The sequence below is a fragment of the Dicentrarchus labrax genome, unplaced genomic scaffold (assembly GCF_905237075.1).
Source record: "Dicentrarchus labrax unplaced genomic scaffold, dlabrax2021, whole genome shotgun sequence".
NCBI classification, from domain to species: Eukaryota; Metazoa; Chordata; class Actinopteri; family Moronidae; genus Dicentrarchus; species Dicentrarchus labrax.
The window spans coordinates 9,230,155-9,248,030 of NW_026136701.1; the positions used below are offsets into that span (position 1 = coordinate 9,230,155).

Here is a 17,876-nt window from a genome sequence, read left to right on the forward strand (position 1 = left end):
AATACAGAAAAAAGGAGAAATTAGTACAAACAGAACCTATTTTATTGAAGAGTTTGATACAGTTTATGAAAAATCCTAGTTTCTGTTGAAACCACAGTTACACATCAACTGAACTTTATGTAACACATTATATTATTGTTTGATCAACTAACAGTGATAATGACGGGCTCTAAATCAGGCCGGTATTTTGCAGAAGGCAATTCTATGAATTTAAAATCATCACTTAACATCTACAGTACAAAATATGTTACAACATATTTAGGCTATCAAATCTGTACCATTTTACTCAACTTTGCTTGATATGTGTGTAAAAGGCTTTTGCACATTACTATAGTTGAGACCAAAGCAGAATATGAGGCACAGTTATCAAAGACAAGGTAAAAGTCCAACATTATGGAAGCATATCGACCTTGCTTGGCCTTCCTGTTGTCATTTAAATGACATAATACCACTGAGTAAGATCTGCTGTCACTAAGAATGATGTACATCCTTTATTGAACAGCAATTTACTTATTATCATTGACATAATGGTGGGTAACATATGTATCCACATAATAAAAAGGATGAAGTGCATTTACTTAGATAAAAGTCAACAAAACAAAGGTTATTCTTTAGAGATCAGGTACAGGCAGTAAACGCCACAGCTACATTAATTTAAAGCACCCATTTGTGGAAGTGGAAGCAGTGACAGTAAGACAGAAAGGCCCTTAATGTGAAATTAAATGCACATACACAACATACACTCAGGTATGAAACGATTAATCAAAAAATTCACTGGTTCCAGTATCTCAAATGTGAATGTTAGTTGGTTCTATGACAGTAAATTAAACATATTTGGGTTTTGGACTGCTGATCAGCAAATCAAACAAATTGAAAATGTCACTTTGGTCTCTGGGAAAGAGTGGACATTTTTAAGACCCGAAAACAAGACAATAATTGTCCAGTTAATCAATGATAATCATTAGCTGCAGTCTTATTCCACACACACACACATTTACACACAAGCTGTAAAGAGGACTGAAAGTAATAACTGTACCATAAAAATAATTTTGTTTCTGAACTTTGTTTGGCACAAAGAACATAATGCTGTATGTATGTATGAATGACGCAACAACAAACCCGGCGGCTACTCCTATTTATACACTGGTGAATACTGGTGCTACTGTCTTTATGAGTTATTTTATAAACAGGTGTTGTGAGAAGATTAGGAAGCACAGCTAGAGTAGAAAAAGTTGTATAAGTCAAGAGTGACAAACTGAGCAGAGTGACGGTTTAAACTTCATACAGAAGGTAAACTAAAGGTTTGCTACAAGCAGAGCAGGTTTAATCTTCTCCGTTCACATGTTGCAGTTGTCTTATGCTTCTGTTGAGAAGCTGAGTACGATCAAAAATGTGACCTTTATTTTTCAATCGTAGCTCAGAGCCCATGGATAAACTTTAAATGTGCAAAATCGAACTAGTCTGAAGTGTTATTAAGAATACTGAGAGGTGAGGCCACTATTGAGGACACCAAAAGAAATCCGAGGGCAGATTACTTTGGTCCCCTTTGAATCTAGACAGACATGCAGACACACGCATCCCGCTCATTCTGGGTGTTATATTACAATCTCAGCTTCCTCTTTACTCTACGTCCCAGTGACTCTCTTTAGCTCAGCAGTAAAAAAAGCGGAGGGAAAAAAAAAACTTTCCATGATGACATGAACACAGTCTACCAAAATCACAACTCATAGACCACATAGTTAGATTGCTATCAATAGCTCATCCTTGCACAACACTTGTCTATACATTGTCTCACTTAATGTAAGTCATTTGCTTCAATACAAAGACTTAATGCACGTTTACCAGCATGTTAACAGTCCTCCTGTCACTTACTCAGAGTGTATTGAGGATGTTTGCATTCTACAAATAAGGCTTCACTCACACTCTCACACACACACGCACACACACAGACGCACACACACAGGGCTACATAATTGGGTTTTTTTAGAGAATGGTAACTGAGCTTTGCAGACAAAAGCATAATGTACCAAACAGAGAGAGGAAAGAGACCCTGCATTCACTCAAAATGAATGAATGAATGAATGGGACTATAAATAAATCACCTCATTAAATCCATAACATTGTTAAATAAAATCACTGATTCAGTCAAAATCTTTTGATTCTGATTATACAGAATAAAACCTTTTGTCTCTAGTTGATGAGTGGAATTTAATTTCAAAGCCATTAGTTTTGTACCTGTGACTCATTTTGCTCAACCAGCTGTTCCTTAGTCTCACTGAGGGAAAGACGAATGAGAACCATGTAGACCATCCTGATGACAACGGAACAGTAAGTGTAGTGTAAAGTTGGTCTATAAGTTTATAATCTGGATTGTTTATCGTTTGGCCGTAATTGATGCTACATGATCCTGGGGATATTGTAGGAGATGGAAAGCGGCGGAGCGCTGGGCTGCAGGGCTGTGGTAGGCGAGCTGATTTCAGCCGGATACGGCTGAAGGCCCATCTGCTTGTTGTCATGCAGCTTGCGGACGACGATGCGACAGAAGTCTTCGTTGTGCCGGTGACAGTTGTCCAGGAGCCGACGGACCTTGGCGGTGCGCGTGGCCTGGTTCATCACCAGTTCATAATCCTCTCGCATCAGCATGGAGCGGGCAAGCAGGGCGTCCAAGCTCTGGTTCAGACAGGCCTCTGTCATCTGGGAGATGATATCCTCGCGCCGCGTTGCAATCCACTGGGCGATTGGGCCTTGTAAGGGAGGGGAGTGCCGCAAGGGAGGAGAGTGCCGCAAGGGAGGAGAGCAATCTGTTGCAAGTGAGGAGGGAGAGGTGTGATCGGTTGTAAATGTTAGCATTTGAGAAATATATTATTATTATTATTATCATCGTCATCAACATCATCATCATCATCCGTTTCATCCATTATGCTTTAACTGCTAATACCTTGTTGCTGAGGCTGCGGCTTGAGGGTAACGTTATTCAACCGTGTCTCGTAATCAGTGACGTGCTGGCCTGTTTCGATGGTTTTGTTCAAATCATTTATGGGTCTGGCAATCTGGTCGTTCAGATTGTTGTGATCCTTCAAAGACTCAGGAGGCTCCAGAGTATGAGCTAAGAATGACACTGGAAGCCCCTCTACATCAGAAAAAGTAGAAGAAGAGGTGTGATGTACCCACATGGCGAACAAAGCTTATATTATATATACACACACACACACACACACACACACACACACACACACACACATATATATAACAAAGCACACACACACACATATATATATATATGTATGTGTGTGTGTGCTTTGTTTTATATCTGATCTTATCTATGCTCTTATGATCTAGTCAATGCCAATGCATTAAAATTATTATTTTTATTTTATTATTTTAGAGGAAATACTCTCTGGCTCACAGCAGCAGAGCCACTCGTTCAGTGATACCAATATAAAGTTCTGTTACAATTACCTTTAGAGGGTGCCACATTGCTGACAGTGAGGGGGCCTGGTAGAGATATGTCTGTGTCCTGGGAGGAACAAGAGCCGGAGCCTGAGGTGGAGCTCTCCTGTGGCAGAACAGTGATGTTTAATTTACATTTCCACACAGACATTAAAGGTCCAGTGTGTAGGATTTAGTGGCATCTCCCTCACTTCACCCTCCACTTGCAACCGCAAAGGAGAAATTGTGATGGCTACTATACACCCTACCTAGAGCCAGTGTTTGGTTTGTCTGTTTAGAGCTACTGCAAAAACATGGCAGACTCCATGGATGTCAATATAAAAGACTCATTCTAAGATAACAAAACTATAATGATTCTAGTTTTCAGGATATTATACACTAATGAAAGCATAGGTATGAATATTATATATTATTTCTGCCAACAGATTCTCCATGTTACACATTCGACCTTTGATAACACCAACACAAAACCACATAAGGCTTAAATGTAGAAGTGCATCCCCAATTATCACTGTTTATGTTTTAGACTTTGTCCGGATTTTTCCAGACATTTCAGCTACCTACCGGCCAGGGGCTGGGCCTGTCCTTCAGCATGTTCAAGGGTCCCTCCTCACTCCTCTTCTCACACATTGACCGGGCTGAACAACAGCCTGATCCCCGCCTTAACTGAAGAGGAAGACAGAAAAAGGCGGGAATGAGTCATACTGACAGCGAAGAAAAGCAGAGAAAAATAAAATGTTAAGAAAATGTCCAATCAAATATGCCAAAGCCAAAAAACACAAATTTACAAACCCTCAAATACAAGAAAACACCGACCGCACAACACACAAGTGAACGTATTCTTTAGATTTACAAAAGCAGAAGAAATTACTAAACTAAGTAAAACAGCTTGTGGAGGTGGTTTCATGTATCTGACCACACACTAAAATATTCACTACACTAGTTCCTACATTTTGCCTTGCTGGCTTCAAGTGTTGCTCGTACTGAAGGGCCCTCCTGTATATCTGAATTTAAAGCTGTACACCAAAGACCACTTGTTCCTATCAGCTATAAGTAATATGTCGAGACTATTTATTACTAGCATAAACAATTAAAACACAACAAGAAGGTGCTATTACTCCCAAATTGACTGACAGGTGTTTTAATACAGTGGTAAACTGGACTTTGGGGACCAACAGAGAGTGGGTTGTAATTTATAGTGATCCAAGTTTGATCAGTATGAAGACTTATCTAATCTTGAAACCTAAAAATAGAAAATTTGCTCAGAGGGATTCCTTAAGATAAAATCATCTCAAATAAGGGGTCTGTGCTCTTATGTGAAACATCTCATAAACACAAGCACTACAAAATAACACACAATACACCCCAACTTAATATTAATATTAATGTTTTCCATTGTCGTTTAAGGCTTGTTTCCATCAGTAATGTCTGTAAACAAGAGAAAAATCTAACTATATTTTTAACTATGATCAGCTGAGAATTGTACTTACAGAGTATGGTAAAAAACTTACAACTAACAGTTTTAAGTACTGAAAACTGGAAACCGTAGTCTCACTCATGTGCACACACATACACACAAAGAAAAGAGGAAGGATATGTTCAGGGGAAACTATGAAGTAAACATTTTGACCTGTCATCCTCTCTTAGTCACAGTACAATTCAAATTGTCCCAAATTACACACAGTTAACATGTGACCTTCACATTAAGTATTCAGCATTAGCTGTGAAGTAACAATGTATTTAGGAACAGGGAGATTCCTTTCTTCATCTATATAGGCAGTTTATTATTACCTAACACCACCGAGACAAGGTCCTCAGGCGGTGTAATAATCATTGTTTCCAAGGAAAACCAACTAAGAACGTGAGTTTTGTTTTCTTTGTTCAGTTCTGTTCACTTACAGAAATACACACGTTTACTGCTTTGACCTTCCCCATACAGCCAACAGTTGCTGTGGAGCAGCTGAGTGTTCAGTAAAAGGGAACACCTACAGTATAAGCTGAGAGATAAAACTGCTTCTGTAATGTGAGGTGGTAAATTAGCCAAGTGAAGAGGAACTGGTTGTTCGTTTACCAAGTAAAACCCTAAAAGCCAGAAACTATTCCTCGCTGGTTTTGAAACTAAAACCAGCAAGGAATAGTTTCTGGCTTTTTCTCCTTCTAAAAAAAACATGTTGTTTTGAATGTTGGTCAAATATCCCTTCATGTCCCCTTTGCGCATGCGTTGGTGTTGGTGTTGTCTGCCAGAATCTGTCATAAACAGACTTTCCAGTTTTAAGGCTGGATTTTTGATACACTTTTTAGATCTTCGTTATTTGTTTTTAACTACATATTTTAACTGGATGAAGGACTTTAGTCACTGGATCTTAAGGTAGAAACGGGCTGAGCTAATGTTAGCGGCAGTTACAACACTTCAAGGCGTCCTTTGTCCACCAAACAGCAACTGAAACACGTTTTTAAGTTGAAACTGCTTTATTCAGTGTTTTTACTTGTTTGAGTCAGTGGGTCTGTTTGTTTTGGAGAGGAGGAGACCTCTGCGGATGATTCCGCTCCCAGTAAAAACCTCCTGAACAATGAACACTGAAGGAAAACTAACCAGGAGACGCTGCTTCCAACGGCGGCACTGATGGTGAAGACAACTCCCGTGATTCCACGCTTCTTCATAATGCCTCTAGTGGCAGCAATTACATATTGTATGTTTAATCACTTTTAACTGTCTTCTGACTGACCTTTGACCTCTTGATCTCCAACACGGCCTCCAGGAAGTCAATTTCTTCAAACTTCCTCACCATGGGCTCCAGCTCAATCAAACACTCTGAAATGGCAGTAAACACATCACACCTTAACGGTACATCACACTATGAGATCAACTAACAATAAAGGATAAAAACAGCTTTAACTGGTGTCACTTTTTTTGTGATTTGTTTGCCATAACTCCCTTAACTGGGGGTGTAGTCACTGGTGACTCAAGTTGAGTTTTATGGTTTCAGCACATTTACTGCAAGAAAATGATGACAATGATGATCAAGCCCTTCATTCTTTCCGTCACGTATGCTGCAGTATGTATTGTAACTGTGATGCAGTGACTCTGCAGTTTGTGTGTGTAAGAGAGAGAGAGAGAGAGAGAGAGAGAGAGAGAGAGAGAGAGAGAGAGAGAGAGAGAGAGAGAGAGAGAGAGAATGAAAGAAAGAAAGAAGATAAAGTGCACTCAGTTTTTTGTCCTGTAATTGACAACGATTATTGTCTTGACATGTGTCAGTAAGTAGGTACTGTCCATGATTTGGGAATGAGATGAAACATTTCTATAAATGTCTGAATGAAATGACTGAATGGAAAAAAGAACCACATTCATGAATCTGCTCTATCTTCTGAATTTCAAAAAGTGGCTTTGATTTGATCAGTTTTGGTTATAAAGAGTAGTTAAAGTGACATGCAGCAATCAATCTTGAGTATTTTGACTCTGAATTTGTATTATACTGTAGTTTTATTTTGTCTTAACCACATTTTTATCATGTCATCAAAGCTTAAAATATCAACATTTTGTCAGGTTTTCAGCTTTACCATTTGCTGTCCTGAAGTGAATGAGGAACAGGTTTTGTTCTTGTTTACAAAAAGAGTTCAGTGATATGACAGGAAGCTGATACTTTGCCACTAAACTCACCACTGACCAGGAGAATTTGCCTATTACCCAACATGAAGACTGATGTGATCCCGAACTGAGACAAAGGTCAAACCGATACAGTGCAATCATTTGAGAGGGTGGAATCTGTAATCCTCTGCCAGAAATGAATTCCTGTGTGAGCTTACTGAGGAAGGAAGGGCGTTCATCAGGGTTAGAGGTCCAGCCGCAGGTCATTAAACAAATAAGGGTTTCTCTGCTGGGGATGTCAGCGGGCAGACTGTCCAGACTCGTATCAGGACGCATCCCACGAAGCACACTAAACATGATCTGCATGGGGTTGGTCACCTCTGACCACACAAACACACACATAAATCAGTGGTTAGTCAGGAAGCACCACGAAAGCTCAAACGCCGAGAGCAACTGAACAGAACGAGAGTGACAAATCAAGTGTGATATAATTAAGAAATTTACCTTCAAACGGAATCTGCCTGGACAGCACTTCCCACATAATGATGGCATAGCTACAATATAAACACCATGCAGAGAATCAGTTAAGGGAAATTAGAGTTACATCATTCTGTTCGACTGGTATTCCCCTCCAGGGCTGGGGGACTTTACAACCAGCTAACCAGAGCGGCTGCTTTGAGGAAGAGCTTGAGAGACTGCATCAGCCACAATCCACAAAAGATTCACATTAAGCCACAAAGGAAAGTGGATTCATCAGACGTTTTTTAAACTTATTTTGTAATAGTCACCACTCCCTCTCTCTGGCAGATTCCTGGAATCGGACCATTTCCCGGCACGACAGTTTTAGTATGCTAACAATCCAACCCGATGCTGGCACATTGTCTCACCTTGTAAGTCAGGAAAACCTTGTGCTGATATCAAATATAGGGCAAATATTTACTCTCAAATACTTACTCTATCACAGTAAACATTATCAGAGTAAATATTTACTCTATTACAGTAAACATTATCAGAGTAAATATTTACTCTATCAGAGTTTTTAAATAGTGCAATAAAGTCATCAAGAGTTCATCCATACACAAATTCTGCCCAATAATCTGACCACTGAGCAACTGAACATCATATACTTAAAACATATGTAGATAAAACTGCGGGGTAATTATAGCTTACTAAAATGTCTGAATGACTGTGAGTCAATGTGTTTTCAACACCCCACATATTATAATCTAAAAATAACTAATAAAAACTAAACTAAACATTTTTAAAAAAGAAAAAAGAAAATGAAACAAACAAACCCACTCTGGAAACTACACTGAATTAAAAACAATGAAAAATACTGAACTGTAATAACTCTGAACTCATGTTAAGGATAAAAATTATTTCTAATTACTAGTTATTGGGCTGCGGTGTCTCACCTGTACATATCATGTTTCACATCGGCCCGGCGGCTCTTGGATGGCTCGTACCTCTCAGGGGGCATGTAGATCACTGTGCCCCCCATTTCTGTGGGCTTGGACCCTGAGCCTTTACTGACGGACAGCTGCCGCCACTTTGAAAGGCCGAAGTCTGCAATCTGAAAAGGTTTTTAAAGTTAAAGTTAAAGTTTTTTAACATGACAGCTGATCGGGTCTCCGAAAACTTCCGCTATTGTCCTGTTTCTGCATAATAGTGACTCACTTTCTTTGTTTTTGAAGCTGCATTTTTTCTACAAGATAAAGGGTAGACTAATTAGGGTCCCTACTAACAATTATTTTCATTATCGATTGCTGATTATCTTCTTGATTAATAATTTTGTTTAAATTTGTGAAAAACGTGAAAATTCCTATTGTTATTTCCCAGAGCCCATCTTCATACTTCTTATTTTAACAGACCAATAGTATAAATCCCAGAGATATTCAGTTTACTGTCATATATGACAAAGTAAAGAAGCAAATCCTTGCATTTGAGAACCTAAAACCAGAGAATTGGTGTCATTTTACTTGAACAATGACTGAAAAGACCATCAAAATAGTTTATTGATTAATAAGCTGATTTATTTCTGTCGAATAATTGTTTCAGCTCTCACAGTAAAATATGGTTCCTGTTGGTCAACATGGAAATTCACTGAACATGTGAGATAATATGTTACCATACACACACACACACACTCACACACACTGTAATAATGAAAGTAACATGAGTAGACAACCGCACTCTAATATACTAAAACATTTGTTTTCATATTCACGTACAGTTCATCCTGTAACAATTTCCCACTGGCACACATACCTTCACATGAAATTCCCCATCCAACAGTATGTTCTGTGTCTTTAGGTCATGATGTAGGAGCGGTGGGTTCATGTTGTGAAGGAAGTTAACCCCCAGGGCAATTTCATACAGAATCCTGAGTCGCAAAGGCCAGGCAAGCCCAGGGTACATGTCCTTCTGTAGGCAGAGACAACAGACAGGTAAAGAAATATCAATAAAAGTGTCAATAGAACATGTGTTTAGACAAGTGCAGAGGGAAAGGATGTGTTCAGCTTTATTTAGACTATAAACCAAAGCTATGAAAGACCATAAAATAATAAAGGGTTAGAAAATGTACAACCCCAATACAAGTAGGAATTTCCCTTAACTATATTTGTCTGCTTTCCTGTGTGTCTGTTGCCCTACTTGTTTCAAAGTGTCATCATGTCCAACTTTCAGTTTTGCCGTCTTACAGGCAGGAATTCAATGGCATACAGGCACATGATGAGTGATTCATAAAGGTGACAGAGCTAGATATGGAGCAACCTGCCAAAGAGCACAAAGACTCTTTCACGCAAGCCATTTTGGCAACAAAAGTGGAAAAACAAGAACTACAGAGTGTTTAAGGTATTCTTAATATATCTGTGACTGTGTCATTGGATAACACATACAACTTTATTTTATGTGGTTCAATACTGAATAAGTCAAATCAAACCACTTTTTGTTTCCATTTAGTTACATATTAGACAATAAAGCCTTAAGGAAAGCTGCTGTCTTTTTAAATCCTAATCCATTTAATTCCTTAAGATTGAGCCTTGGATTATTATGTGAGGACTAGAATGAACAGCTCTTGGTGTTATAATGATTGATAACACTGAACTACCTCGTGGAGCAACAGGTCCAGAGAGCCATTGCTCATAAACTCTGTGACTATGCAGAAGAACTCGGGCTCATTGCAGATGCCAAAGATCTGGATGATGTAGTTGAACCTGGCCTTGTGGAGCACCTCTGCCTCCTTCAGCAGGCAGTTCCTCTCTCTGAAACACAGCCGGAGATCAGTCAGTCTTTATTCTCAGACAGTGACAGAAATTCCAAAAAGTGATGACATCTGAAGTGTTTCTGGTTTACACAGATTAACAGGAAGCATGCCGCAGGAATGAATGTCTGAAGGTGACTGCTATGTGGGCTAGGTGATTTGGTTGAAATCATTACCAGAATATTAATCTGGATATTAACTTAGTTAACTAGTGAAACTATCAAACTGATGCTTGAAGCAGTGACCTGTGACCCACTGTTATGTGTTAGGTAAGGCCAACAACTTCTTTATATTTGCTGAAAAAATAACTAAAAGTTATTGTCCATCCCAAATTGTCACTGCATCATTACACAGGGGAGTAATGGGTCGCTGTTCACAAAATATGTAAGAATTACTACACATGTCAGACGTTATGCCAGTAAAGCCTTATTCAATTGAACTGAACTGAATGAACCAACCCGGCAGCTGGTTCAAAGAGAAAGCAATGATGCAACAACAACAGGACCAATTAAAGCCTGAGGGATTATTGAGCCAAGCCAATATACCAGCTGATATTAGCCAATATATCAATATTGGAATATATGTTGGCTGATAGAGAAAAAAAAGTACAACACCAAGATATGTTTAAGATAACTTAGCAACAGTGTTTGAGTTACATAGTTTGCCTACCGTAGAGCACTGACCTTACAACCATGAAACATCCTGTTCATTAAATAGCTAACACTATTCTGTATCAACCACATTTAATGAATCATTATCAAAAAATATTGTTGTGTTTTTAAAAAAAAAATGGGAATATAAATAACTGCCTGAAAACTACAGTAGCTGTTTGTCCATTGTTGTTGTACAGGGAGCTCTGTGAGATAAACTTTCCATCCTTACACAGTGGAGTAAGGGAGCGACAGCACTCTCAAAATTAAAATGCACCCCAAAAGATGAAATGATCTATAAATGTGTGGATTTGAGTTCAATGTCATCCAGACACACATACAGACAGAGCAATGAAACAACACCTGCAACACTATGAAAACATCAGATTCACGTGACTTCCACCTGAACCAGTTGTCTGTCAGTGTACAGTAGCTGCTGACATTTTCTGTAACATCTCACTGGAATAAAACAATTCAAAGTGCATCTATCTTTACATTGACGGCTGTTTAAACGTCTTCCAAACAGTGTGCATGGCCTAAATTGTAAAATGAGGCGACCACATCCACACAGGGTACCTTTCTCCAACAGGACAGTCGAGTTTCAGGCACTTGATGGCCACAGTGGTCCTCCAGTCGGAGTGCTGTGCCTTGAACACGGTGCCGAAGCCCCCCCTGCTCAGGTAGTAGAGGTCTGTCAGCTTCTGGTAGGGGATCACCGGCAAGGTGCTGGTCAGACTGCCAATGTTCACACAGCCCATAGCCGCGGACGGCTCCATAGCAGTTAGTGAGCCTTTAACGGGAAGTCTGTGAGGATTTATCATCCACGAAGTGAGCCACTGAAAGCAGAACTGCCCCTTTTTGGTAAACGCAATGAGGAAGAGCTCTCTCTTAAAGGCATGTCATATTGTCGCTGACTGCTAGCAAGCTCAGCTAACGTGAATGTAGCTAAAAGAAACCGATAAACGGTTCCTCGGTTGGCTGACGAACAACTCCGTGCACCCTGACGACGAGAGTTTAACGTAACTTACGCGCGTCCATGTGCCCGTTTACTCACGGTATGCTGCCAGGCTTCATGTAAGCAGCTGTCACTGAGTCCAAGAGACACAACAACAGCGAGCCGCGGAGCTCCGTGTCATTCAGGCAGGTGGGTTTGTTGTTGCTAATGACGACACGCTTCCGGGTTTTGTGCGAGATGCGTTCAAAGCCGTAGGTGGTTTGACTGCTGACAGTTGAGCTGAACTTTATTTTATTGTGGTGCTGATTTTCCAAACAGACCAGTGAGCACGTACAGAAGTTCCTGTATCAGAGATGACCTACAGACAGGGCCAGGTCTAAATGTGATGATGGAGTATGTATAGGTCGTTTGAATAACTACGTTGTTTAGGCTTCAAATTCAGTTTTTTGTTTCAGTTTCATTTGAACAAAGCCGTCCTCTGAGCCTAACTCGTAATAACGGGGTTTTCTAAATGTTGGGCATTTCCCAAACGTGGGGTTTTCCCTCAGAGATATTGTTGATGCCATGTGTGAATACATCTCAAAGTGTAAAAACTTCATGCTATTAAAGTTAAGCCTCACATCTCTACAAGCTACTTTTAGCAATAGTAAAAAAATAAATAAAAAATACACTGATAAAATGTATACAATATAGACCAGAAGCACACAATTATAATGAAATAGTCCATGCAGATAAGACAAACATAATATAGATAGATAGAATAGAATCAAATATTTAAGTAAATCAGAAGTGCAGAAACAACCATTGGCTATAGTAAAACTAGAAATCCTAAGAATGTCACAGTAATTCTGTGGGGTAATATAATTTCATCATAGAAGAATAAACAATAAATAAATACCAAATACCATTAGGCTTATATTAAATATATACAGTATTACTAAGGGCAATCCAAACAGTGCCTATATACTGTTCTAATAACCTTATTCTTGCCTTATTCTTCTTATTCTTATATATCACTATTTACAATTGTATCATAAAAGGTCCTGATTTAATACATCTCCAATCAAAATATTATTACTAGACATTTGTTTGCTTTATGACGTTTCATTGTAGGTTTGTTGTTTGTGTTCTATCGAAACAGGAAGGGATCTCTTGGGGGATGGCCAACATACTTTTATGACACACACTTAAGCACATGTTTGCAGTGTCTCTTGTAATCTGAAACCCTTGTGAATCCGAGAGTGTCCACAAATCAGTTACCACCACGTTTTAACTGCTGCTTACGTGGATCTCACACAATGTGCCTTGGGCTTTTGATGATCCAGCAAGACTGTCAGCAAAACATCCCCCACACAGCTCAGGCAAGGAACAGAAATTGCTGGTGTGAGTAGTTTACTACACTCTGTCTTTGTGGGTTATATGAATTTACTCTTTCTTGTTAACGGAACCAAAAGCTCACCAGGTCAGGACCACCACAGATGGCTGTCCCCTTTGTTCCAGTCCCAGTCCCCGTGAACTGGACTGGAGCGTACAGGTCTTGGACCAAGAGGGGGTCTCCAATACATACTGCTTCATCCATAAACTCTGAGCCCTCGTATCCAGGAAGTATTTCCTCGGTGAGAGGAGTTGGACCGTGGGGTGCTGCAGCTGGGGCTCTAACCCCAGATGACTCCTGGTGTAGACCCAGAGGAGACCTGTTGGATGGGTCCTCCACTCTGCTGGAGGGTGATGGGTGGACAGAGAGGCCCATCACCCCGACACTGCTGGGCTTCGAGATCCTAGACGAGAGGGCCAAGTTCACTGTAAGGAGTTAACAGGCCTTTGTGTTTTCAGATTGTCATACGGGCATCATATGACTCTTGTTTACATATAACTAGTGTGTGTGTGTGTGTGTGTGTTTGTGTGTGTATGTGAGCAAAATCCGTCACACATGTGAGCGTGTCCTAGTGTTTTGCAACAGAAGCTGCTCTTTAAACTCCCCATTTTCCGAGGATACTTACAAAGTGCAGATGCTTTCTGATATTACAGTTTATTTGTGGTGCTTGTGTTGGCTTCTGTGTTGTAGGTTTATAAGATCCTGGTGACAGGGTGTCAAGGAGACAGCTGGGTGATCTTCAGAAGATACACTGACTTCAGCAGGCTCAGTGACAAGGTGAGAACCAAGTAAGTTATGGTCTTCAGTTAACAGCAGTAAAAAGTCAGTGTCATGGTGCATGGACAGAGGTTTGGGCAGTTTTTTCATGACAATCCTCTAATATGTCCTCATGTAAAACTTGAAATGATCATGAGAGGAAGAATCCTCACTTGTTTTGTTCTTTTCCACGTGATGTTCAGAGCACAGGGTCCAAACTGTTGGACAGATGTGCAGGATTACACAGTTTGCTGCTTCCAAACATTGTATTTAGTCCAGAACACATTCATCTTAATTCCGCTTGTCTACACCTCACTGTGAGTGCTTTTGGCACCATGAACACTTTTGACTGTCCCTGATATTGTTGCCATGTTTCTTTTCTGTTTTCTAACCCCTTTCTTCATTGCTTTGCTGCAGCTTAAAGAGCTGTTTCCCAGTTTTAGCCTAGCCCTGCCTTCTAAGCGCTGGTTCAAAGACAACTATGATGAAGCGTTTCTAGAGGAGAGGCAGATTGGGCTGCAGACGTTCCTGCAGAACCTAACGCTACACAAAGACATCATCAGCAGGTGGGTGTTGTGGCGTTAACAAGTCTGATTCCTTTAGAGATCGCACTTAACCTTGTTTGATTTGGAGTTTATAATCTATTTTCTCCCCAGTGAAGCTGTCAAACACTTTCTGTGTTTGGTTGACCCGCCAGGTCCTTTTGACAGTCTGGAGGAAAGTAGGGTGAGGTCTCTTTCTTCACAAAATATTGCCTCACTGGCTAAATGTGTTTGGTAATCCATTGGCTGTCGTGCTGAGTTTAGGCTTTTTGTGAGACTCTGGAGGAGACTAACCATCGTCTTCAGAGGGAACTCTTGGAAAATCAGAGAGACGTTGACATGTTAAAGAAGACACTGGAGGAGAAGGAAAACCACACCAGGCTCCTGGTGAAGAAAGTCAAGTAAAGATGTGTCTTTTGCACAGAAATAATAGAGAAAAGAATTTACTGTTGTGTTCTATACATTTATACATGCATTGAAATGATTTCCTCTTACACAGATCCCGGCCACTTTCTACTGAGAGCTTTGAGGATATTTGCCAGTTAACAGCTTTGATAACAACAGACACCTACACACACACAGAAGGAGAGACAGATGTGAACACATCTGATCAAAAACACACAGATGGAAATGAAGAGGCGGATGATGACAGAGCATACTTAAATCAAACTATGGAACAACAAGGTAAACAACCCTCTAGTCCTCCCACATTTACTCTTTATGTTACTGCTCCAAGAAAAAAAAGTTTCATCCCAAAGTTTCACATTTAAACTGCCAGCTGATGTTAACTAGAAAATGTAAAACATTAATTTATAAGACTGTGTGCTTTTTTTTGACTCTAGGGGACAAGGTCATGATGATGAAAGGTCATGAGGCCTACTAGTGGTCATCAGTGAAACCGAAGCAGAAAATCCACAATGACACATTTTCAGTTTCTCCTCTGAAGCATCTGCAGACGCATAAGCTCAGTGGAGAATAATGGACAGACCGACTTCTGTCTACTGCAATATCATTAATGAAATGTATTAGTTACACCACTAGTTACTGGGGAAAGTACTATTATTACTGTTATATTATTGTAAGTTACTGCCCAACACTGACCATAAATACCTCAAGATATCAAGCTTTGTCTGTGTATTATGTTTCTTTGAAAAGGGAACAATCTGCTCCTCTCAAATGTAAATATGAACCTTCTTATTTGTAATGTACTAAGCTGATTTCTTGAGTTTTAAAGCCAATGATAATTATGACCAGAAGGTGGCAGTGTATTAACAATTTCCAAAGGCAAAGCTATTGCACCTGAATCAGAGCTTATGGGAACTAGATGTTCTTTTCTCAGGACATCTCTCTAAACCTTGAACACAGTGCTCCTTGATAATGGACTGAGATTATGTTTTTCCTCTTCAAAGGGGAATAAGAGCTTTACAATCAACAATCGTGTGTGTGTGTGTGTGTGTGTGTGTGTGTGTGTGTGTGTGTGTGTGTGTGTGTGTGTGTGTGTGAGTGTGTCAGAGCCCATCCAAGCAAAGTCTTATTCATAAAAAGCCTCATTATCAGAGTGAAGAGCCATTTTGTTTCACTTCACTTAATCGCTGAATAAATCACAGACATGGGCAGAGACTCAGACGTCTGGAAACAGGCTCCATTCATACTGCCACACTGAATGCATTTGTAGGTTTTATTTGTATCGTACAATGAAAGCATTCAATTTGAAGAAAACACTGCTCAATGAGCATTGAAAATTTAAGAAAAAGTCTAAGGTTAACAGTGCTATAGTGACATGAAAAGTAATAAACAGCGGAAAGAAAAATAAGATTAAAAATATATCAAATCAAAAGCAAAGAAAAAAATAGAAAGGGATAAAAAAAAAAAAAGATTATTTTGGGTTTCAAAGCTGTTTTTTTGAAAGCTGTAGTTGGCTGATAACTGAAGGATCTGCACTTATGGTACCTTACCAGTGACAAATGAACAGGAGACTAAAAGCAATTAATACATAAATTGATATATTTCATAATATAACTACACAAGAGCAAACGCACAATTATAGCACTAGTAAGAAGTGTTGACTGTATCAACCAAAAATGACCAAAATTGCTGTATTTGACAGAGACTCGAGTTATGAAGCTGGTGACTTTAGACTCAACTTGACAACAAAAAACTTGACTTGAGCCTATTGACTCGGAATGACTCCACAAGGCCAAAGTTTAAATAATATATTACTAATAAATGTGTAGCGAATCACCTCTTCTTAGCAACTGGCAAGACTTTAAATAAATCTGACAGCAGCCAATCGTATTGCACAAGCAGGAAAATGTGCAGACCAGCAGACAGACAAAAATAACTACTTATTTAAGACTTGAAATTCAAAGTTTAGGACTTGGACCTGACTCGTGACTCGCAAAACAATGTCATTGTCCTCTAGGTAAAGAAACCCTAACAGCATCAAAAAACATGAGTAATTTTGTTAGAAGTATATATATAGTTGTTGTCTAGTGTTTGTATATTATAAAAACCTGTTAATACATTTGGTAGTGACAGTTTCTAATTGTAATGGTGGAGCTACCTTTTTGTTAACATCTGGATCACAGATGGTATTCTTTACTGGACTAAATTATAACAAGGCGATAGTACGGTGATAGTAGTCACAATCTTGGAGGAGAACCAGTCTGCAGCAGAAGTGTGTCTGTGTGAGCTGAATCCCAAACCCACTCAAGGTCCGGAACTCAGTTGTCTCACTGTTATTCATTAGTGCACAATGGGGAAAAAACAGCGCTAAAGGATTCAACACTATTTAGTGGTTTTCCATCTTTAATCCTAAATCTCAATTTATTGTCTCCTGCAGTTTTCTAAGAAATCAGCAATTTGGCACATGTTCCACAGGAAAAACAACACCCCGGGGAGAAGAAACACTAACCATAAATATAAAGTCACTCGGGATGCAAGTACTTCCAATACCCCCATAGATTATGGCCAAACGTGTCAGGGTCCAAAGATCTATTAACAACTGTGAAACAGGATCGTCACAGATTACTCCACAGGGTTCCATCTTTTAAGAGTACCTGAGATTTTGCAGCACATGCTATGCAAAAACTCTTTATCAATCCTGAATAATTGTGGGACATGAAGCTCGGACCATTTGTTTTTAGTTTTGGGCCACATGCTCATCTTCGCCCCATGAAACATTCATTCCTGTCAGCTTGGGTGTTATTGCTGTGTTGAAGGAGTTTTTGGGACAACAATTCCATCTTCATGCAACATCCAGAACACAACTTGCAGATGCCAAAGCATACAAATACCCCC

At 39.6% G+C, this 17,876-nt stretch overlaps 2 protein-coding genes across 6 annotated transcripts; one reads left to right on the plus strand and one right to left on the minus strand.

The window, feature by feature from the left end:
• Positions 1-20: 20 nt before the first annotated feature.
• On the minus strand, positions 21-11,823 carry LOC127355715 (receptor-interacting serine/threonine-protein kinase 2). Its single transcript, XM_051387199.1, has 11 exons — positions 11,525-11,823; positions 10,146-10,299; positions 9,305-9,460; positions 8,452-8,609; positions 7,541-7,590; positions 7,255-7,416; positions 6,177-6,262; positions 4,015-4,116; positions 3,460-3,556; positions 2,939-3,130; positions 21-2,801 (listed from the first exon to the last, which is right to left on the minus strand). The coding sequence occupies exons 1-11, from the start codon at positions 11,767-11,769 to the stop codon at positions 2,398-2,400; spliced, it is 1,806 nt and encodes a 601-aa protein (XP_051243159.1). The 5' UTR covers positions 11,770-11,823; the 3' UTR covers positions 21-2,397.
• A 124-nt stretch (positions 11,824-11,947) lies between these two features.
• On the plus strand, positions 11,948-15,699 carry LOC127361440 (sorting nexin-16-like). 5 transcript variants are annotated; one of them, XM_051396270.1, is made up of 10 exons: positions 11,948-12,092; positions 13,045-13,286; positions 13,404-13,705; positions 13,969-14,055; positions 14,238-14,351; positions 14,452-14,600; positions 14,691-14,760; positions 14,841-14,977; positions 15,076-15,260; positions 15,419-15,699. In XM_051396270.1, the coding sequence occupies exons 2-10, from the start codon at positions 13,202-13,204 to the stop codon at positions 15,457-15,459; spliced, it is 1,170 nt and encodes a 389-aa protein (XP_051252230.1). In that variant the 5' UTR covers positions 11,948-12,092; positions 13,045-13,201; the 3' UTR covers positions 15,460-15,699. The 5 variants fall into 5 exon arrangements, with proteins under 5 accessions (XP_051252230.1, XP_051252070.1, XP_051252394.1 ...); XM_051396110.1 differs by having other exon boundaries at positions 13,045-13,264; positions 13,358-13,705; XM_051396189.1 differs by having other exon boundaries at positions 11,990-12,092; positions 13,049-13,264; positions 13,358-13,705.
• Positions 15,700-17,876: the final 2,177 nt, after the last annotated feature.